This window comes from Brachyhypopomus gauderio, chromosome 4 (genome assembly GCF_052324685.1).
Source record: "Brachyhypopomus gauderio isolate BG-103 chromosome 4, BGAUD_0.2, whole genome shotgun sequence".
Classification (NCBI taxonomy): Eukaryota; Metazoa; Chordata; class Actinopteri; order Gymnotiformes; family Hypopomidae; genus Brachyhypopomus; species Brachyhypopomus gauderio.
Window position 1 is genome coordinate 13388158 of NC_135214.1, and position 22939 is coordinate 13411096.

The window sequence follows — 22939 nt, forward strand, 5'->3', positions numbered from 1 at the left end:
AAATTGTGAAACCATACAATGTTACAACAAGCAAGTTGAACACGTTAGGAACGTTTATCCATTCAAGCGCTGTGTAAAACAACGCTAAATGTAATCTAATACATCCAAGAAGCTGCTAAGAAGCAGCAGTGGTTTCGTTCTTCTATACATGTCTGCCTAAGTTTCTATTCGCTATTGAGTTGCCTTTTCGCCCTCAGCAATTTCGCAGGGGGGGGGTAAGGTTATTGCATAGAACAGCCAACGATGTAAAGGGGCGTGGTAAATAGATGCGCATTCAACGACGATTGGCTTTCAAAAGGAAGAAACGGCGCGGTTAAAAACAACACATTTTGATAGGTTGAATGATCCAGCAGGGCGTTATCTTCCAGCTGTGCGAATGTCTACCTTTCAGACCTTGTATTATAACAGCAGACAGTTCAGGATAATAAAGCGCTCACTTTAGAGATAAGGCGGTGTGTAACATTTAGCGTCCAGCAGGCATATTTTTCCAGACTAAAGGACTTCCATTTCCATCGCGAAACAAGTCCCAGCGTGTTTTAAAGGTGAGTTCTGTCAGGCCATTAGAAGTTAGAATTAACTGTAAAGAAAAGGTTAACAAACACGATGCACGTTCTTCTCCTTTCTTTTTCGCGATTGAGCTCGTGATTGAATTGTTGTTGTCTGATACAGAGCTACTGTCAATACTGTTGACGTCATCTAAACATACGATGGCTGTACACTAATAATAGGATTTGGGGTTTACAGAATTTGCTATGAAGTTGGCATATTTGTTCAACCAAATATGAGAGATTGCACTACATTTACATTACATTTACATTTACGGCATTTAGCAGACGCTCTTATCCAGAGCGACTTACAAAGTGCTTTGCATCTGATCACAGAATTCATCCTAGGTAATAGTACAGAATTCAAGACACCATTGAGTCAGACTACTACTAAACTACAAGAGTCAATGTCATTACCTAGTGTTTTGCAAGTTAGATGTTTGCCAAGAAGCACAATTAACCATAGACAGACATACAATTTAACAGCAACGGCAAGTGGTATCAACTGAGTTAGTGCTCTGGTAAGAACTCAACAAACAGGTGTATGTTTGTTGCACTACGAGTATGTGCTTACAGATTATTTTAGTGAGCATAAGATATCTCATGGTAGTTGGAAGTGTCCTGAATTGAATTTTAAGTACTAACTTAGATGAACTACGTGGCGTATTTTCAAATGCCAAATGCGACTATTTGGGTCCATGCTCAGGACACCTCGCACTTTACACCATTAAGATAAGATCAGACTCTTATTAAGATAAGATCCGATATCATCGTCCATCGTCAATGATGACCCACCAAAGCGATGGATGGTAATGCCACGCCCACTTTTTTGGTTTTCCACAAACATGCACTGACCTTCTTTAGATCTCCTTCACCTAAAACTTTAGCAGGGATTGTACGGAAAATGATCAAATCAGGTATATAACTTATATGAATTAGAGTCAGGGATGAAAATTAAAATACCCTACTGCTACAAATATGCCTAATTGGCATATTATTTTTATTATTCTATTATTATTATTAGGATATTATTATTTATATCTAGGTTATAGCTTGTCTTCGTTTTTTTCTACATGTCTATATTAATTTTAAACATTTCATGTTATTCACGCAAATAGAAGCCTGCTCGTTGTGCGTCGGGAAACTTACTCAGTCAACCAAAGTATGACGTTCAACTTCAGCTAAAGCAATAATTTTGCAGTGCAAAGGCTACAAAATTGACACGAAGGTGTTTGTAAACACGTTTATTAAAAGTTGAACAACAAAACGAAGTGACAGAGCTTATGAATGGCTATGGCGTTTACCTTTTTTTGAAAAAGCTTTAAAATAAATCATGGATTTCACTATGATATCACAGCAGAACAACAAACAAACAACAAACGCTTATTAAAGCAACAAACAGCTTTAATAAGCTGCGGATTGGGGTGACCACACTACCCGCGGTGCTGAAAACTCTTCCTGAGGGCATGCTGGTAGCGCATATGCAGAGATATTTTCGTGTGCAGTGGAAGGTTTTTTTTTCCTTACACGTTAAAGCCTGGGTAGAATTATCACCATATACCATATAGCTTATTTTACACTACTTTATTTTATAATCATTATGTTTTTATATAGAAGACCCCCCCCCCCCCCCCCCCACGATATCATCGTCCATCGCGATGTTTCACTGTAAACATCGTCATCTGCCAATTAAGGAGACATCGCCCAACCCTATTAACACCTGACAAAATAGTTGACTGATTCCCTATTTGACCACTGATTCACGGACGTAATTTGGGGGGGACTTTTTCAAAAGCCAGTTTTGGCCCCCCCCAGTTTTTACAGTTAAAACCAAATATTTAAATAGCGACGAGGCCATGTCCCCCCCCACATTTTAACGGTTAAAAAACTAATATTTAAATAGCAACGAATCTAGCGCTAGGACCATGCAGAAAACGACCGCCAACAATTTTCGTTCGCCACCCCCCCCCCCCCCCCCCCCCCAATTTGTGTCCCCCCCCACCTATGAAATCAAAATTATGTCCATCCACTGATTAGTCCTTTGTTCTCAACCAAGAGGACACAGTCATCCTGGATGATGATCCGATTGCCCTACTTTATTCTCATATCCAGCCAAGGAACCAGCCAGCAAACTGTGACGGATTCCTCCTTTTTTGTCATAATGTAACATGGTTGCCACTCCAAAGTGACACTCCAGTATGCATTGGAAACTAGAGAGGCAGAAATGCTTACAGAAAGTAGAAATGTGTGAAGGAATTGCAGTACACATCTATTTTTTAATGACAAATTTATATAAACAGTGATTATTCAGTGGTATGATTTAATACAGAAAATTAAACAACAAAATACATTATTATAGATAAAGTTTCTTATCTTTGTTTAGTTTTACTTACCTGGTATTTCTGGTGGTGAAAAGGAGAAAATCTTGAAGGGTGGGTGATGTTTCTACATGTCTCAACATGAATGACTTTTGGGCCTTCAGAGACAATTGACAAAACATGCTCAGAATGCAACATATGCAGTTCTTGTGCACATTAGCAGACTCTTAGTTAAGTCATTTTTTTACTTAGTTCATCATGGAGTCTTTAATTTTAAAACCCTCTTGAACTTCACCTTTTACTTTGTTTCCATGTTGTCACCTTTAGCAAGTACATTCTGACTAATTAGTTGGTTCACTCATTTTGGACAGTTTATACAGATTATCACCAGTATAGTAATTAACACCAGTACTCTATTCAAGCTAAAGTATTGTCAGATATAATACTGAAAGTGGCTGCACCCCCCCCCCCCTTCCCATTGGAAAGTAGGTTACTGAATCGAAAATGACAGTAAGCGTGTTTGTAGATCTCTAATTTACCATTACCTTTAACTATTATTGCTGAACAGCTCTAATACAATCTTGTGATCTATTCTAATGATCTTCTGATGATCTATTCTAACAATGTATTCTAATGATTTATTCTAATTATTGTAAGCATTTATATAATTTTATCCATATTTAAGACAAGGAATTCAGTATAAATAACACTACCCTCTGTGCCCTGTATGGTCCTGCCTGTTATAATCTACCTTGACCATTTCAGTACTGTCTATGTAATACAGAATATAGATAATAATGGATTATTACTCATCATTACTCGCATGTCTCTCTGCTGGTAGATGGATAGTAATATATTGCTACTCATCATTACTTGTATGTCTCTCTGCTGGTAGATGGATAGTAATGGATTATTTCTCATCATTACTCGTATGTCTTTCTGCTGGTAGATGGATAATAATGGATTATTACTCATCATTACTCATATGTCTCTCTGCTGGTAGATGGATAGTAATGGATTATTACTCATCATTACTCGTATGTCTCTCTGCTGGTAGATGGCTCTTTGGCACCAGCTGCAGCAGCTGGATTCCAGCTATCTAGAGCAAGTGGACCAGCTCTATGACTACGTCTTCCCCATGGAGATCCGTCAGTACCTCAGCCAGTGGATCGAGAGCCATGACTGGTGAGATATGGTAGACTATACCACTTGCCATGTCAGTTAAATATGTAACCCAGTGTTACTCGACTTGATAGCTCCAAGTCGGTTAGAGCAAAAATGTAGAACTGTCTCGGGGCCTCAAGGATTGGGTTGAGAAACGTTCAAGATCATCTTGCACAATTAACAGTCAGATAGATGGTTATGTCATATTGTGTGTTGAGGGTGACAAGAAAGAAAGCATGAAGTTTTATTCATGTAAGTTCCATGTAATGTCTCTTTGTTAAGTATGTCAGTAAAAGTTCCTCATATGCTTCAAACTCTTCTGCAAATAGAGATTATTGGGGGTTTTTTTTTGTTTGTTTTTATCCCCAAAAACTGTCAATTTCTCACGTTGCATTTTTTTAGACATTCTGAATTGAGATTGCTATGCTGCTGTTTATTACTGACATTATGTGGTGCAGGGACACAGTGGCCACGAACATCTCCTTAGCCACAGTGCGCTTCCACGAGCTCCTGGCTCATCTGGATGAGCAATACAGTCATTTCAGCCTGACCAACAGCTTCCTGCTTCAGCACAACATCCGCAAGATAAAACGGAACCTACAGGTGCGGAGTCTCCGATGAAGTGACCTCAACTTGCTTCGGCACTGTCCCCCTGACCTTTTAATGGTTTTTATTTATTTTTATGCAGCAGCCACTAATGATGGCGTATTCAATCCTTGTAGGAGCACTTTGGGGAGGATCCAGTGCAGATGGCAATGATTATAGCCAACTGCCTAAAAGAAGAGAAGAAGATTCTGGATTCTGCCATCAAAACAGAGGTACTGCAGTGTTAATTTTCATGTCAGCAACTCTAGTCCTCCTATTACAGTATTATATTACAGTCATATTTTACAGCAACATTGAATAAAAGGAAAATGAAGAATTAATTTGTGTTCCTGTCAGGTTTAATTATTGGGTTTAATGCCAGATTTGTCAGTGTCGGGTTTGCTATGAGAATGAGGAAGAGATATTGACTTTGTGTTTGGTTTGCCAGGAAATTGCAAGATCGTCCCAGGGCTGCGTTATCATGGAGAAACAGAAGCAACTGGACAATTTAGTGAAGGAGCTGAAGAACCGCGTGCAGGTACTGCTGGTGGAGTCACTCCACGTGATGCTCTCTGATCTCTCTCTCAGATACTGCTGGTGGAGTCACTCCACGGACGATTTAGATGGAGAAAATGCAGCTCAAATAACACTACCTAATGTTTTTAATGATTAAACATCTTGTGAATAAGATGAAACAGCTGTTTATTTTTATTATCACTGAATTTCATTTAATTTCATTCATTTAATTTAATTTCTTTTTTTTTTTGTTGCATATTTAGTTCAATATCTTACTTATAAGTATCATAAATTCCATGTGAAGTGAATGTCGGTATGTCTCAGTGTAAACAGAAAACATTTGTTTTCCCCTTCTGACCTCAGACTGGAGATAGTTGTTTAGATTTTCCCCGAGTATGTGTTAAAATAAGTAATGTATTTCTCCAGGAGGTAGAACAGCACATTCAGGCCCTGGAGGATGTACAAGATGAGCATGACTTCAAGAGAAAAACTTTACAGAGTCAGAGTAAGAAAGGAAAAATAACATTGTAGATGTGCAGAAAATCAAATGTCTTTAATAAATATGTTAATCAAAATGTAAAATGTGACTCTGTCATGTCCTATGTGGTTTCAGTGGAGTCTGAAATGAATCCACTAACAGCCAAAGAGATCCAGCAGGAGAATCTGATGATCAGGACAATGTTTATTAGGCTGAACAGCATGAGAGAGGTAAGACCTGTGAAAGATTATGGCCATGTGTCTTTTAAACCAAAACCAACTCATAGACAGTCTCACATATAAGCTGTTTCCAACAACTAGTGTTCTCAACCAAGTGTTGTCTATTCTCTCGTTTCAAAAGATATACATATAAGGAGTTATACATACAGAATGCCTTACCTCATCACCTCCTAACAATGCAATTCAGGCCCACTAATCACTAATATTGAGCACTCTCTGTAGTAAAGTATCTGGCTGCAGATGTCTAGGAATAGACTTTTTTGCTGCTTTACCATTAGTAGGTCCTGTTGTCAGAGAATTGAAGCAGTAATAATATTGCAATGTAAATTTTATTTGGTTTATTTGTGTGTGTGTATGTGTGTGTGTGTGTGTGTGTGTGTGTGTGTGTGTGTGTGTGTGTGTGTGTGTGTGTGTGTGTGTGTGTACAGGTGGTAGTAACTCAATTAGTACATGTGCTAAAGTTAGTGAAAACAATTCAGTTCACGCTTATTTCGGTGGAGCTGCCTGAGTGGAAACAGAGGCAGCAAATGGCCTGCATAGGAGGTCCTCCAAAAGCCTGTCTGGACCAGCTACAGAGCTGGTAAGGGCCTCTAGGGGGCGCTGTCTTAACTGAAGTAATACTTCATTTATCCATATCATGTAGGAGTAGTGAAGCAATTAAAATGCACTGTTAATGAACTCAGGTTCACCACAGTGGCGGAGTGTCTGCAGCAGACACGTCAGCAGCTGAACAAACTGCAGGAGCTGGTGCTGAAGTTCTCCTATGACAACGACCCCATTGCCGTGAGCGTGAGCACCCTGCAGGAACAGGCCCTGGCACTCTTCACAAACCTCCTCACCAAGTACGTGGGTTCCACAGGTGGAGCTGGGGTTTGGCTCCGCTTCACGGTGGGTGACGGCGCTTTGAGATCATAGACCAGAGCAGAAAGGAAAAACTTGTGATGTGTGTTTCAGCTCCATTGTGGTGGAGAGACAACCCTGCATGCCCACACATCCTCAGAGACCGCTAGTGCTGAAGACGGGGGTGCAGTTCACAGTCAAACTCAGGTGCACTGCTAAACTTCTCCCAGTTCTCAACCTGATCCAACCTGACACCATGAAGCAGAATTCAGAATATAGGATTTGACCTCATTCAGATTCAGAGAAACCTTGCAATGTCTGGCTAAAATACCGAAGGTTGTCTGGTCAGGGAAAGACTGTACATACAGTCACGAGAAGAAAGGCCACAGCAGCATTATCAACAACAGGCCTGTGTTCTGTCCACAGGCTGCTGGTTATGCTACTGGAACTCAACTGCCAGCTTAAAGTCACAGCTGCGTTCGACACGTAAGTTCAGACGTGGGTTTACCAGCACAGATCACATGAAGATGTATTTTTGATGTTTGAAACCATTTTTGTTTTGTTTTTCATTCATAGGGATGTAACAGAAAAGAGCACAGTGAAGGGGTATGGGTAAAAAATTTGAAAATATTGAACAATCAATCAAATACTGTACACATTATGTACATAACACTGATTTACAATAGGCCAGTTGAATGTACTGTTTGTACACGTGCTGTACATATTGAACATGTTGACTGACATGCATCAATGGTCTGCTAATGTAGATTTCGTAGGTTCTATATTGTGGGAACCAGTTCTAAGGTCATGAACATTGAAGAATCAAATGGTTGCATGTCAGCTGAATTCCGACATTTGGTATGAACAACACAGCTGATTCATTTGATTACAAAAACGCAATTAACCTTTGTGTTAGCAGCATATGAATATGACCTGTTTTGGTTTTCTTACTCTCTTCACCACAGCAACTGAAAGAACAGAAGGCAGTCGGCAGCAGGACAAATGAGGTTGGGAACGTTTACCTGTTGAGTAGGTGTAGTGACTGTTGTATATTGAACAGATAAGCATTTTAAGGTTATTTCAATGAATTGTTTATGGCTAGTTTGTGGGTAATTAGTCCATTGGTATCCATTCTCATTTAGAACCCTCTTCTCATCATGGAAGAACTTCACTCCATTAGTTTCACCACACAGCTCAATCAGCCAGGACTCTCCATCAATTTAACTGTGAGTCTGGCACACTCTCCTCTTCATTATTACCATGCTGGTCTGTTTCCTTTCACACACAATAATCTGCTATAATCCACACGTCCAGAGTCCAGTCAGGTATAGGATTGTATATAGATATAGTATATATACTGTGTGCACTCATGTCTTTATGTCTGAACTCAGACCACATCACTTCCTGTCGTGGTCATCTCTCACATCAACCAGCTGCCAAGTGCGTGGGCCTCGGTTCTTTGGTACAACATGCTTTGCACTGACTGTCAGGTAGGAGACATTTTCCAACAGATGTCTGCAAAGCATGGCTTATCAAGCCTTGGAAAGACTTTGTTCTCAGCATCCTCTGACTGCTGGGAGAATCGGTTTCATTTCAGAGCCTGACGTTTTTCCTCAACCCTCCTCCGGTGAAGTGGGCGGAGCTGACCAAGGTGCTAAGCTGGCAGTTCTCCTCCATCACCAAGAGAGGCCTCAGCACGGAGCAACTGAGCATGCTCGCAGACAAACTGCTTGGTGAGTCTTGCGTACAGAGGTGTCAAAAGTATTCACATTCATTACTCAAGTAGAAGTATAGATACTAGGGTTTAAAAGTACTTCTGTAGAAGTGGAAGTATCAACTCAGGCTTTTTACTCAAGTAAAAGTGTTAAAGTACTGCTTTCAAAACTAATTAAAGTATAAAAGTAAAAGTAATGTAAGGAAAAAAAGCCATTAAGGACAAAAGCTTAGGTCGCACCACAGGGGTCTATAGTGCACTAGCCCACAGAGGTGTTTTTTACATCTACACCTGATCTGCAATTTGACAGCACAGATTCCGTGACTGGTTAAAATTGACATATGAACGCAAAAAGTTATGTCCATTCAATAACTGCCTTTCACCGTTTCGTATTGTAGCAGCGAAACACCACGATGGAAGGCAGTTAATACTATAAACCCTTTATTAACTCGCACTTCAGACAGAACCACAATGCGTTGCCGCAGTATCACCAGTTCATACAAGTGACATCAAGGACGTATGAAACACTTAGTAATGAAGCTTGTTTGTTAAACAATATTATTTAGTTATCTGATAGTGTAAATTGTTGACCGGGGAAGCAGTGTTAAAGTGGAGACAAATTAAGTATTATATCGCCATCGATTCTTAGTGTTGACTTGTAACTCCCGCGGTGGCCCAACTCAAAAGTAGCCCAAAAAACCGCACCCCGCGACCCCAGAATTTTTACCCGCGGAAGGAGTTTCAAACAAGTCCAATTTGGCGTGAAAACCGCGAACCTGGCAACACTGCTGCCATGGACATCTTTATACTAAGCTACGTACGTCTGCTACGTCCTTGCTGGAGTGTGATGTGGCGTGTGCAGGTGTGATGGATCACGTACAAACCAATAGGGTGTCGGAATATTATATGTTTATACTTCTCATCCAACCACAATCAAATTCACTCTATCTGGATGGCGCGATTAGGATAGGGGTTTTTTTAAACGATGACATGCCGGAATGAAAACAAGTCGAAATGAAATAGCAGTAACGAGGCTATTTTTAAAATGTAAGGAGTAGAAAGTACAGATAATGGTGTAAAAATGTAAGGAGTAGAAGTAAAAAGTCAGCTGAAAAATAATTACTCCAGTAAAGTATAAATAACCAAAATTTCTACTTAAGAAAGGTAACAAAGTATTTGTACTTCGTTACTTGACACCTCTGCTTGCGTGCTGTGTTATTGAAAATTTATGCTGAAGGAATTTCCTGACATTTTAAGTTTAAATGCACATAAATTAACCTAAAAAAAAACATGCGTACATCGTTATAAAAACATAGTTTGATTTCATTCCCATGTGTCTGCAGGTCCCGAGGCCCAAGGGGACCCTGAAACCCAGATCTCCTGGAGTAAGTTCATGAAGGTGAGTGTACCAATGCTCCTTACTCAGGTTACTGAGATGCTAAGACAGAGAAATTCACTTCTGTCTGAAGATGCTTATAAAAGAAAACTTAATGAGTCACTGACTAGCTAAACACAGTGCTGCTAAAATAACTGCTAAGTTACAAAAATTGACATGAAACAACAGTCAATTTCTGGGTGTGTAGCTTAGAAAGCATACACTGACTGGATTTGAAAAGGCTCTGTTTGAAACGTGTAATTCACATGTGTCACGCCAAGCTCCGCCCTCCTCCCTTGTCCCGCTTTGTTTCCCTGTTACCATAGTTTCCTCCATCTGTCACACCCTTGCCCTCAGTGTTCTCCAACTGTGTCTCGATCACGCTTCCCTATCTTCTGTGTATTTAGCTTCCCCAGTCCTGTGTTTCCTTGTCAGTGGTTGTTAGTAAGTTTACCTTGCTCTCCTTCTCTCCTCGTTCTCCTGTTAATGCTCTGCCTTTTTCTGGTAATTTTGCTGTTAAATATTTGCTGCTCCCCTTTAGTTCTTGTCCTGATTCCGATTGCGATGCTTTCGTGTGTTTTCTGTTATCTGTGTATTTAGTCTCCATGTTCCTGTCGTTTTATACCTTGATTTATATACGTAGCTTTATTCCCCTTCCCTGCCACTTGTCTGTATGTGCTTCCCCTATAGTCTGCTCGTGCCCTGGTGTGTGTGTTCTTTAGTCACGTTGTTAATTGCTATGTTCATTTGCTGCACCAGTTCAGTTGTTCGTTTATACACAGTACTCCCCACGATTGTTGTTGTCCTTTTGCTTAGTTCGTCTTTTCATTCCGTTTGTACTTTTAGTAAGCTGCTCTTTACATGACGTTGGATCTCTTTATGTATTTCTTGATTCTGGTTTGTTTGGTTTAATGTATTGTCCTTCTGTTTGGTTGTGTCTGGTAGTCTTTGTGTTTCCCTGTGCTTAGTATTTCCCTGTTCCGTGTGTTTAGTTTCCTTACCTCATTAAATAATTTTTACTTCCCGCACTTGCGTCATCCATTCCTTAGTTAAACGTTACATCATGTTTATGAGGATGACCGCTGGAGGGATTGAGACCCATCAGGATAATTTATGCACCGTTGTTGTTTATCAATTATTGCGCAGATCTCCAAACACACTTTCCAACGAATGAGCACCAAAATAAATCCAAATAAAGAATATAAACTACTTACTAAATAAACAAAACAAACAAAATGAATATACTTATATATATATTAGGGGTGTGATGAGACCTCCGTGTCTCGTGATCTCGCGAGACTCAACTCCGCGAGATTTCTCGTCGTGTTAAAAATCTGTCTCGCGAGATTTGATGACGTCACAATGACGTGGGAAAATACAGGTATTACTATTGAAGATGCCCCGCCACTTTCAAATCGTTTGTTTGGAATCATTTTGGGAACCCGGCGGAAATGATAAATGGCAAGAGAGTGACTGATAAGACACTACATATGCAAACATTGTATGAAAATAACGCCATACACCGCGACTAATACGAGCAGGATGCAGAGACATTTACAGCTGCACGCACCACAGCTCAGTACTCAAATCAACACATCTCACTTGAACAGAGGTAGCAGGGACAGAACGGCGCTTTGGCAAGTTGAGACAGTAAAGGATATTGGGATATTCTTAAAAATGAACATGGCAGTGTAGTTGCAGCAAATTCAGTGACATACTTGGTCAGGCTCAGTTTGCACTATTTGCACTCTGTATTGACAGAGAAGAACTTTTTGTTTTGTACATAATACAGTGAGTCCCCGCTTAACGACGGGTCTGGATAACAACGGACCGGAGTTACCACGACTTTTAATTTAATTTTGCGCGGTGCGCGGAGGAGCAGTGGAGTGTTGTGTACGATAAGCCCATCTCGGTAACGCGATCGCTCTTTCTCACGCTGTACGCACGAGAACATTGTTAGTTTTTTCTATACTGTATTTACGATCAAAGCGTATTTAAATATAGGGTCACGCTTAACGACGAAAACTGCTTTACAACGGACTTTTCACACTCTTACATAATGCATGTTAAGAGTTATAATAAAACATTTCAAAATGCATGTTTAAAGTTAAATAAAATTTAAATAAAAGTCTGTTGTCCAGTCACATAATTTGTAATTTTAGTGTTCTTAAAATCTATTAAAAAAAAAAATATATATATATATATATATATATATATATATATATATATATATATATATCTTGTTTGCAAAGCAAGCCTACACAGGACTTCAATAATAGCTCAGTCAGCAGCATCTCTAATGACATCTGAACAGCCTTCCTGTCTCCCCCTCTTCCTGTCTTAGGCTCCATCTTTTATATAATTGGCCCAAACCATTGTCCCAAAATATACACTCCTAATTCATTGCTGGTGGTGCCAATTTCCTAGACAGAACATATTTTAAAAACAGTACAATATAAATCCAAATAATTTTAAAATACCAGCTAACTCAACCCTTAACGAAAACAAAATAATTCCTTATATCCCCCTTTACTCAATACCACTTAGAACCTCCCATGAAAAAGGTATAACCTCCCATGAAAAAGGCATAACCTCCCATGGAACAGGCGTCCGCCCTGTTACAGAGCAATGGGTGTCGTTGGTAGGAGTAATTGCTGAGTCTTATATGGGAGAAAGGGAATTAACTAGTGTTGTATGAGAGTCATTAGAGCTCACACATCATGGGTAGATAGGCATATCTAGGGTGTGAGATCTGCTCTGAAGTGTTCACTACTGAACTGTGTGTGCATGCGTGTATGTGTGTTTGTCTGGAAGGAAAAAACGATTCCCTGAACATTTATGTTTTTTTCAGCTTGCTGCCAATGAGAAGGGAGTACCTTTCTGGCTCTGGATTGATGGAATTCTAGACCTCATTAAACGATGCCTGCTCAACATCTGGAATGATGGGTAAGAACTAAGGCAAGAAAAAAATCAAACCCTGCAGATCTGATTCAGGCACATGTTCAGTGTGGCAACATATTTATTTATATACTATTACATTACATACTATTACATATCCTACATTACCAGTGTTGCGAATAACGCCGTTAAAAATAACGGCGTTAGGTAACGGCGTCATTTTGTCAGTAATGGGATAATATAATTAATTACTTTTCCTGTCGTTACAACGCCGTTGACGTTACTGGTCATTAAAAGTGGTGCGTTACTATATATTGATATACTAACAGTAATGCGAGCGAACCGCTGCCCAGGTTAGTGAGGAGTAACAGATCTTGATAGGTCACAGTTCTCGGTGTAACACCTGTTTAACTTAACAAGTCAGTAAGCGATTGGCTAAGGCAGCGTTATGGTAGCCAATCAGAGCCAGTGTTTTTATACGCACGCCGAAGCACACAACACAAATGGAGAAGAGGCAGAAATGGTGAGTCAGGAGCAAGCCAAGGAAAAATGATAATTTTCAAGGTGGCGATATAAACATTATTTAAGAAAATACTTGAAGTTCCTGAATTTCTACCAGACTGGGTTTTTGATGTATTTAATTAAGAATAGAGGTTTAATTGTTAAGTTTACTTCTGTTGTGAACAAACCAGTTGTCTCAGGTTGAGAGAATTTAATTTAATTTGATAGATATGCACTTTATATAGTGTAACTGTTTACTTTTGCTTCTTTTTTTTCAAAGATTTGGGATTTTAAAGGATTTTATCCTGCACTGGTCTATTGATGTGCAAAAAATGTCAAAAGTTAAACACCTTTATGATCTACTCATTTCAACTGACTGTGAAAACTGCTTTTTCAAAAAACCCTTATTCATTGGCATATAACTTTTTTTTTTTTTACTGTAATGCAAATAGTTACTTTCCCTGGTAACGAGTTACTTTTATTATAGAGTAATTCAGTTACTAACTCAGTTACTTTTTTGAACAAGTAGTGAGTAACTATAACTAATTACTTTTTTAAAGTAACGTTCCCAACACTGTACATTACTAATGCTATTATAGATCACAATTTTAATGTCCGTTTTGCTTTAATTTAGGTAATGTTCAACTATATTATTATGAACCCAACTGAAAAAATGTGGCACTTTTTTCAGGGTTTCTTGAAGTTTTATTAGTTTTTATTATTTTATTATTAAATGTAGTGTTAATACAGTGCTAAAACTCGACTCCTTATGGATGTTGGAGCTGTGGAGACACTAAGAATCCTTCCGGTTATTGTGACTAAGTTATTAATTGTAATTACACACAAAATAGAATGCACAGTATCCAATGTGAGTCTATTAGAGCTTCACATAGGGCCCAACCCTCTTCACAACAGCAAACACATCACAACAGAGTTTCTACTGCATCCCTAACTCTAACACTCCAACAAGTGTAACTCAGACTTCTTCACATCATCTGACCTTTACTGAAAGTACTCGAACAATGTAGAAATTAATCTAATCCAGAAGGATGCTGACCACTTCCTAACTGGCCCTGTCCCATGTTCTTGCATGCAGGTTAATCATGGGCTTTGTCAGCAGAGAGAAGGAAAAGGCTATGTTAGGAGACAAACATACAGGGACTTTTCTCCTGCGCTTTAGCGAGACATGTAAAGAAGGAGGTATCACCATAACATGGGTGGAGCAGTCACAAACCGGTACGTGTATGTCTATGATCTGACAATATATATATATTACTATTCTGAAATATATATATATATATATATACACATATATATTATATATATTTTAACTATGTATCACCCACAGGTGAACCCCAGACGCACTCTGTGAAGCCCTACACAAAGGCAGATCTTGCCTCTATCACGTTCCCTGACATAATCCGAAACTACAGACTAATGGCTGCTGGGAACATCCCAGAATGCCCTCTGCTCTACCTGTATCCAGACATCCCTAAAGACATGGCCTTTGGCCGCCATTATAGCAGCACCCCTCAAGGTACACATGCAGTAACTGTATGGCATCACACCCCCCCCCCCCCCAATTCTGCAGTAGTTGTCATTTCATTAATAGCTTATCTGTAACACAAATGCAGAGAACAGAAAGTAAAACCACAGAAAAAAAGATTACAGTCCCAAATGAGTCATGAGACAATGAGTAAACCAGGCATGCATTATTGTTTGTTAAATGTTCTGATTTCAGATCCAGACAAGATGGACGTTGATAAACCAATCGATCCATATATGATGAGACGGATAATTCCAGTGTCAGATGTGTAAGTTTGCAAGGACTGTAACATTTGCTATCCATTGTCTCCACTTGCACTGTGTTATATAATTTACATTTTGTGTTTGGATATTGTGCAAAAATAAAATTCAAATTCAAAATTTGCTTTGCTTTGCTTACATCTTTGCTTACAGCTAACATCTGTTGCAGCACCTTTTCTAAGTTCGATTTATATTTACGTTTATAAGATATGTTTAGCCCTAACAATATATGTGCATTTTGAGTGTCATTGGTGCAGTTCTGCAAAACGGGGAAAATAAAATGTAATTGTAGAAATACTCTTATGTCCCCAGTTCAGTCACAAGACTTCAGGACAGTATCCTGCCTTTAAGCCCTGAGGCATTTGGAATGCTTGAGGATATTAACAAGGACAATGGAATGGACACATTGGTAATGGTGGAGACGACTCCCTATTGATCTGCGCCTGGCAAATGCTCACATGCAAGATGGCCTGGATCCACTGGAATTGGACAGAGTCCCTTAATGTGGTGTTCTTCTTGAGGGGATGTCTTCTTAGTGCCCTTGGGAATCTCTGCAATTATGCTCATTTCTTTTTTACAACTGCAACAACAGAAACTCTGCAACTCCTGGCAGTTTGTCTAAGTTACAGTACACCCACAACGATACTTTCACAAGTACCCTCACACTGTACGTTTTAGTTAACGGTGCCTTACAACATGTAATGTAAATTTCTGCTGTTTAAGCACTCTGATAATCCATTGGAGTAATTTGGTTGTTTTAGCTGTTTCTGATTGGGGAACTTTAAACATATAAAGAGTATGTGGGTCATCCTTACCCCCAAAACCTCTAGCATCAGTTATTGTCTTCTGTAATAGCTGCTACCATAACCTCAGGGTTGGGACAACTGTCTGCTTCCAGCACGTGTGGTGTTCACATTTTTTTCTCCTCAATGCTCCATTCAGTCCTGCAGATGAGATGGTTCCTGCTCTACTAATCTACTACTGCTCTCCTCTACACTGTCCTGATAGTAACTTAAGCAAAAATCAGTAAACCAGTTATTACAGTGACAATACTGCAATGTTCAGGTCAGAGCTTACAAATATGATTCCCAGAATGTGTAGGTGGTGTCTGATACTATCAACACGTGTGTGTGTGTGTGTGTGTGTGTGTGTGTGTGTGTGTGTGTGTGTGTGTGTGTGTGTGTGTGTGTGTGTGGAGGATGGGGTTGTAATTCTTTTGTTATGTCCTTTTTGCAGAGAATTTGAAAATGGTAAGTTTGCTTGGATGTCTATTTAAATTGTAATTAAATCATACAAGATTATAATCTATTGCATTGCACATACCTTTAACTTTAACCACAATTAATGGTAATGAATAAAAGATATGAAACATATCATTTGGTCTAACTCCTGGTTGTTCAAAGCACACAAATGTCTTGCTTTTCTTCTACTGGATGTCATCATACATGTCAGGGCTGGCTCGGCTTCCGATCCTACTACCACCATTAGAGGCACCCGAGTCAGTCCTAGACTCAATAGGTGCAATCAGCAGTGATCCGTTTCAGCCGTTGCTATGGCTTCTTAAGGAAGCTTGTGGAAACGGATCACGGCTGAATCGTTTTGGCTCGACTTCACATGCTCAGCCCCTTCTCTGCTTTCTCTGGTTCCGTTCCGTATGTTAGGTGTCTCGCCACTTTATGCTTTCTCTCTCTCTTGTCTCTTTGCTTCTCTACTACTTTTTTGAGTAACTATCTCCTGCACTTACTGACCTCCCTCAAGTTTTCCCCAGTGATACTCCTGCTGTCAGTTACTTCCCCTGGTGTCCTTGGTTTCGTTTTTCACGCATAGTGTTTTCTGCGTCATTTCTGTTTCTTTTGTTATTTTTCTCTTGTGTATCTATTGTGTTTTGTTTTGCTGCTGTGTTTGTGTGGATGCACGCTCACATTTTTTACTACTTGCGTTTGTCGGCACTAGTGTCTAATATTCTCTTGGTTTTAACGCTGTGTGTACTAGTTGGTACACCCATCGTTACAATACAACTAACAATTTTTTTTAATAACATTTTCCAGCCCTCCAATTTCCTGTTGATAACCTTTCCCAGAGTTTTGTCAGAGCAGAGTGTAATAGCAGGTTTGGAGATGGCTGAATAATAAACTCCAGACACAACTGGAGGAGCGTGGAGAGTGAACCTTATATGCAGCTGCACATCCCAAGTATCCCTCTCCTGGTACATAGAAACGTTCCCACCCAGTAATGACCAGTGTGTGGCTCGTACATCCAGTAGGGTGTCATCCCACCTACAGCCTAGTGTTGTTGATTAGTTTTTTTTAATCCACACTGTGCCTCTTGCTCCAATTCAAGGAACCCTACAGTGACGTTTAACCAGATTCGAATGCGTACTTGCTGTTGAACTGTACACACCCTTCACCCACACCAGATCAGTGAACTCAGATGCCTAGATATTTTGCAACATTCTTGCAGAATGTGGGAGTCAACTTGCACACTGCATATAGATTGGAACATTCCAGACCCTTACCACAAAAATTCAGTTAGGAGATACACAGGTGCATTCACACACAAGCACACACACACACTGCTGTGGAGAACTATACAAAGACAGTGACATACACAGATACAAAGCCACTGTGTTGTCTGGCTCTCTGACTTGACTTGAGCGCAATGAAGACAGATGCAGGCCTGAAGCCCCTCCCACCGCACTCACCTGATGCACACGCTGTTTTTTGTGGTACAGGTCAACTGTTCCACAACTGTGGTTAGTGTCAACTGTTTAATATGTTACACTTTTAGGGGGCTGGTTTTGCATTCAAATATGAGATGATTTGTCCAGGATAAAGTGCACAAGTCAGTTTACAAGTTTACTGAGAGAAATGTGACGAAGGTGAGAGGGCCGGATCCGAAACAGTCATGCTGCGCGCGCGACTGTGTGGCTGTAGGGCTGAATGCGTGTATGTTAAGGTTATGTTAAGGATCTCATGTTTTAAGGGAGCGCCCGGTACTTGAATAAAAGACTGTTTTAACAACAACAGCAAAGGTGTCAGAAGTATTCACATTCATTACTCAGGTAGAAGTATAGATACTAAGGTTTAAAAATACTTCTGTAGAAGAAGTACAACTCAAGCTTTTTACTCAAGGTCTATAGTGCACTAGCCTACCTCCATAAAAACCCCATTCTTCTAAAAGCCATAATGACTATGTTTTATTAAAATTTTTATGTTGAAAAATGTTCACATATGCCCATTGAAAATGAATGTACTTTAGTACAAGGGTTGGTTAGTCTTCCTGTCTACCAACCTCCTCACTGGTGCTTAGTTGGGACACTTCACTCGAATTCTCTTGAGTCTCGGACATCTTTATACTAAGCTACATACGTCTGCTACGTCCTCGCTGGAGTGTGACGTGACGTGTGGTGGAAATTTTAATATTTCCCTTGATGCTATGCTTTATTAGTATATGCTAGTCATAATAGTCACATGATAGAAGTATAAGCTAGAGCTTTTTACCTACAGTGTGTGTATATATATATATATATATATATATATATATATATATATATATATATATATATATATATATATATATATATATATATCAGGGCTCTCAAGTCTCACGCATTGAGCGTGTGATACACGCATTTGACCGTCTTCACACGCTCACACGCCACACCTCCGATTTCACACGGCGAGAAAAAAAAAAACCTAGTTTATTTACCTCCGATCCATATCTATGTCGCCCTCCACTGGCGATCGATCGCGATATACAAACGTATACACCCCCCCCGCTCAACAACTGACGTTCGCCATAATATATATATACACTACCGTTCAAAAGTTTGGGGTCACTTAGAAATGTTCTTATTTTTGAAAGAAAAGCAGTTTTTTTTTCAAATGCATCAAAAATACACTCTATACATTATTAATGTGGTAAATGACTATTCTAGCTGTAAACGTCTGGTTTTTAATGCAATATCTACATAGATGTATGGAGACCCATTTCCAACAACCATCACTCCAGTGTTTTAATTGCTAACTGTGTAAGGAGGCTATTGGATATTTAGAAAACCCTTGAAAACCCTTGTGCAAGTAGGTTAGCACAGCTGAAAACAGTTTTGCTGATTAGAGAAGCTATAAAACTGACCTTCCTTTAGGCTAGTTGAGAATCTGGAGCATTACAATTGTTGGTTTGATTAAACTCACAAAATGGCCAGAAAAAGACAACTTTCAATTGAAACTCGACAGTCTATTCTTGTTCTGAGAAATGAAGTCTATTCCATGCGAGACATTGCCAAGAAACTGAAGATTTCCTACAATGGTGTGTACTACTCCCTTCAGAGGAGAGCACAGACAGGTTCTAACCAGAGTAGGAGGAGAAGTGGAAGGCCCCGCTGCACAACTGAGCAAGAAGACAAGTACATTAGAGTCTCAGGTTTGAGAAATCGACGCCTCACATTTTCTCAACTGGCAGCTTCATTAAATAGTACCCGCAAAATGCCAGTGCCAACATCTACAGTGAAGAGGCGACTCCAGGATGCTGGCCTTCAGGGCAGAGTGGCAAAGAAAAAGCCATATCTGAGACTGGCTAATAAAAGAAAAAGATTAATATTAAGAACACAGATATTGGACAGAGGAAGATTGGAAAAAAGTGTTATGGACAGACAAATCAATGTTTGAGGTGTTTGGATCACACAGACGGACATTTGTGAGACGCAGAACAACTGAAAAGATGCTGGATGAGTGCCTGACACCATCTGTCAAACATGGTAGAGGTAATGTGATGGTCTGGGGTTGCTTTGGTGCTGGTAAAGTGGGAGATTTGTAAAAGGGATTTTGAATAAGGAAGGCTATCACTCCATTTTGCAACACCATGCCATACCCTGTGGACAGCGCTTGATTGGAACCAATTTCATCCTGCAACAGGACAATGACCCAAAGCACACCTCCAAATTATGCACAAACTATTTAGAGAAGAAGCAGGCAGCTGGTGTTTTATCGGTAATGGAGTGGCCAGCGCAGTCACCAGATCTCAACTCCATTGAGCTGTTGTGGGAGCAGCTTGACCGTATGGTACGAAAAAAGTGCCCATCAACCCAATCAAACTTGTGGGAGCGGCTTCTGGAAGCATGGGGTGAAATTTCTCGATTACCTCAGCAAATTAACAGCTAGAATGCCAAAGGTCTGCAATGCTGTAATTGCTGCTAAGGGAGCATTCTTTGTCAAAAGCAAAGTTTAAAGTAGAAAATTATAAAAAAAAAAAAAAAACTTATTTCTACCTTGTCAAAGTCTGGACTATATTTCTATTCATTTTGCAACTCATTTGATAAACTAGAAAGGCAAAGTTCGTGAACAAACTTTATGTTGGCTTGACAAAGCAGCTAAAAAGGCTGTTTTGAATGTTTGATGACCTAATGTTAAAGGTTGTTTTAATGTTATTAATGATAAAATGATGTTAAAGGTTGTTTAAATGTTGATAACCTGCTAAATCATGTTAAAGGTTGTTTAAATGTTGATAACCTGCTAAATAATGTTAAAGGTTGTTTTAATGTTGACATCTTGCTAAATGATGATGAAGGCTGTTTAAATGTTGATAACCTGCTAAATGATGTTAAAGGTTGTTTTAATGTTGATAACTTGCTAAAGAATGTTAAAGGCTGTTTAAATGTTGATAAACCTGTTAAATAATGTTAAAGGTTGTTTAAATGTTATCACTGCTGCCCATCTGCCCCTCTGCTCCATTTGCCCCTCTGCTCCATCTGCCCCCCTGCCCCATCTGCTCCATCTGCCCCTTTGCCCCATCAGCCCCTCTTCCCCTTCACCCCTCTGCCCCATCTGCCCCTCTGCTCCATCTGCTCCATCTGCCCCTCTGCTCCATCTGCTCCATTGACCTAATGTTAAAGGTTGTTGTTAAATGATGTTGAAGGCTGTTTAAATGTTGATAATCTCCTAAATGATATTAAAGGTTGTTTAAATGTTGATAACTTGTTAAAGGATGTTAAAGGTTGTTTTAATGTTATCACTGTTAAATGATGTTGAAGGCTGTTTAAATGTTGATAACCTGCTAAATGATGTTAAAGGTTGTTTAAATGTTGACAAACTGCTAAATGATGTTGAAGGCAGTTTAAATGCTGAAAACCTGCTAAATGATGTTAAAGGTTGTTTAAATGTTGATAACCTGCTAAATAATGTTAAAGGTTGTTTTAATGTTATCAATGTTAAATGATGTTAAAGGTTGTTTTAATGTTATCAATGTTAAATGATGTTAAAGGTTGTTTAAATGTTGACATCCTGCTAAATGATGTTGAAGGCTGTGTGTGTCTGTGTGGAGTGGGTATGAGGAACATGTTTGTATGTGGACGTGCGTGTGTGGGGGGAGGGGGAGAGACATTCAAAATAACTGTCACTATCTCTGCTTGTCTGAGTGAAGCCTTGGTTAATGTGATTTGCACCCTCCGAACAAACGGTTGTAGTTCGGGACCTGTTTAACTTATCGCTTAACCGAAAATATTGTATGAGAGAGGACCCCTGGCTGATCATTTTGATGTAATTTGTGTGTTGTTTGACCCAATATTGTCTGATTTATGACAAGTTAAAAACAGAGGCAAATTGTGAAAAATCCCTTAACTGACACTGTCTCTGCCACTCTAGAATGTGATTTGCACCCTCCGAACAAACGGTTGTAGTTCGGTACCTGTTTAACTTATTGCTTAACTGAAGATATTGTCTGAGAGAGGACCCCTGGCGGATCATTTTGATGTAATTTGTGTGTTGTTAGACCCAATATTGTCTGATTTATGACAAGTTAAATATAGAGGCAAATTGTGAAAATCCAATTCTGATGTTGAGAAATTAACATGGGAGTTAATGGGGCCGTTTTTTGTGTCTAATGCCAAACAAATGCTCATAACTCTAAAAGTAATTGATCAAATGATTAGATATCTTGGTTTACCAGAAAGGACAAGTTTCTCTCCCATTTAAAATTTAAATGGAGCTTCTAAATGAAAGTGGAAGGAATTTACAGCTGTTTATCCTGAAGATTTTTGATGATTTTTCATGACAGCACACTCTAACTGGGGACATTTCTGAACATTCCGCCATTCATTCCCTATGGGGAAATGTCCACTTTGAGGACTTGTCCTGCGGACACCATATGTCCAATATGTCCCAAAAGCACAAGCACACTTCTTCCAAATGAGATCTGCGAACATGCCAAATTTCAAGCTTCTAGCTCAAAAATTGCGACCTGTGAAAACGACCGAAAACTGGAATAGAATAATAATAATAACTAGATAGGCAAAGTTTGTGAACAAACTTTATGTTGGCTTGCAAAGCAGCTGAAACGTTGTTTTGAATGTTGTTGACCTCCTAATGTTAAAGGTTGTTTTAATGTTGATATCCTGCTAAATGATGTTGAAGGCTGTTTAAATGTTGACAACCTGCTAAATGATGTTAAAGGTTGTTTCAATGTTATCACTGTTAAATGATATTCAGTGTAGTGCTAGGGATCAGCTTTTGGGTAATTTCACCAAGTCTGATCACCAAGTCTTGAAAATTAAGAGATTGATGAAATCAGTGTATTCCTATAGGAGGATGGAGGGATGAATGAAATGATAGAAGGGGAGGACAAATGACATCAATATGATATTCAGTGCAGTTCTAGGCATCAGCTCCTGAGTCATTTTATCAAGTTTGATCACTATATCTTGAAAATTAAGGGATTGATTAAATCATTGCATTTCTATGAGATGGAAGGATGAATGAAATGATAGAAGGGGAGGATCGACAAATGCCATCAATATGATATTCAGGGCAGTGCAAGGCATCAGCTCCTGATTCATTTCACCAAGTTCAATCACGATATCTTGAAAATTAAGGGAGTTATGAAATCAATGGGTCAATATGGGAGGATGGAGGGATGAATGAAATGATAGAATGGGAGGATAGACAAATGGCATCAATATGATATTCAG

General features: G+C 39.4%; 1 protein-coding gene across 1 annotated transcript; it reads left to right on the plus strand.

The window, feature by feature from the left end:
* Window positions 1–367: 367 nt before the first annotated feature.
* On the plus strand, window positions 368–16356 carry stat1b (signal transducer and activator of transcription 1b). Its single transcript, XM_077002353.1, has 23 exons — window positions 368–542; window positions 3921–4048; window positions 4486–4630; window positions 4750–4845; window positions 5061–5150; window positions 5555–5633; window positions 5742–5836; window positions 6274–6425; window positions 6529–6687; window positions 6800–6892; window positions 7112–7171; window positions 7262–7291; window positions 7453–7543; window positions 7651–7692; window positions 7828–7911; window positions 8077–8175; window positions 8283–8418; window positions 9743–9798; window positions 12626–12720; window positions 14270–14409; window positions 14522–14710; window positions 14915–14987; window positions 15292–16356. Exons 2-23 carry the CDS (start codon window positions 3921–3923, stop codon window positions 15413–15415), a joined length of 2256 nt encoding a protein of 751 aa, XP_076858468.1. The 5' UTR covers window positions 368–542; the 3' UTR covers window positions 15416–16356.
* The last annotated feature ends 6583 nt before the right edge of the window (window positions 16357–22939 follow it).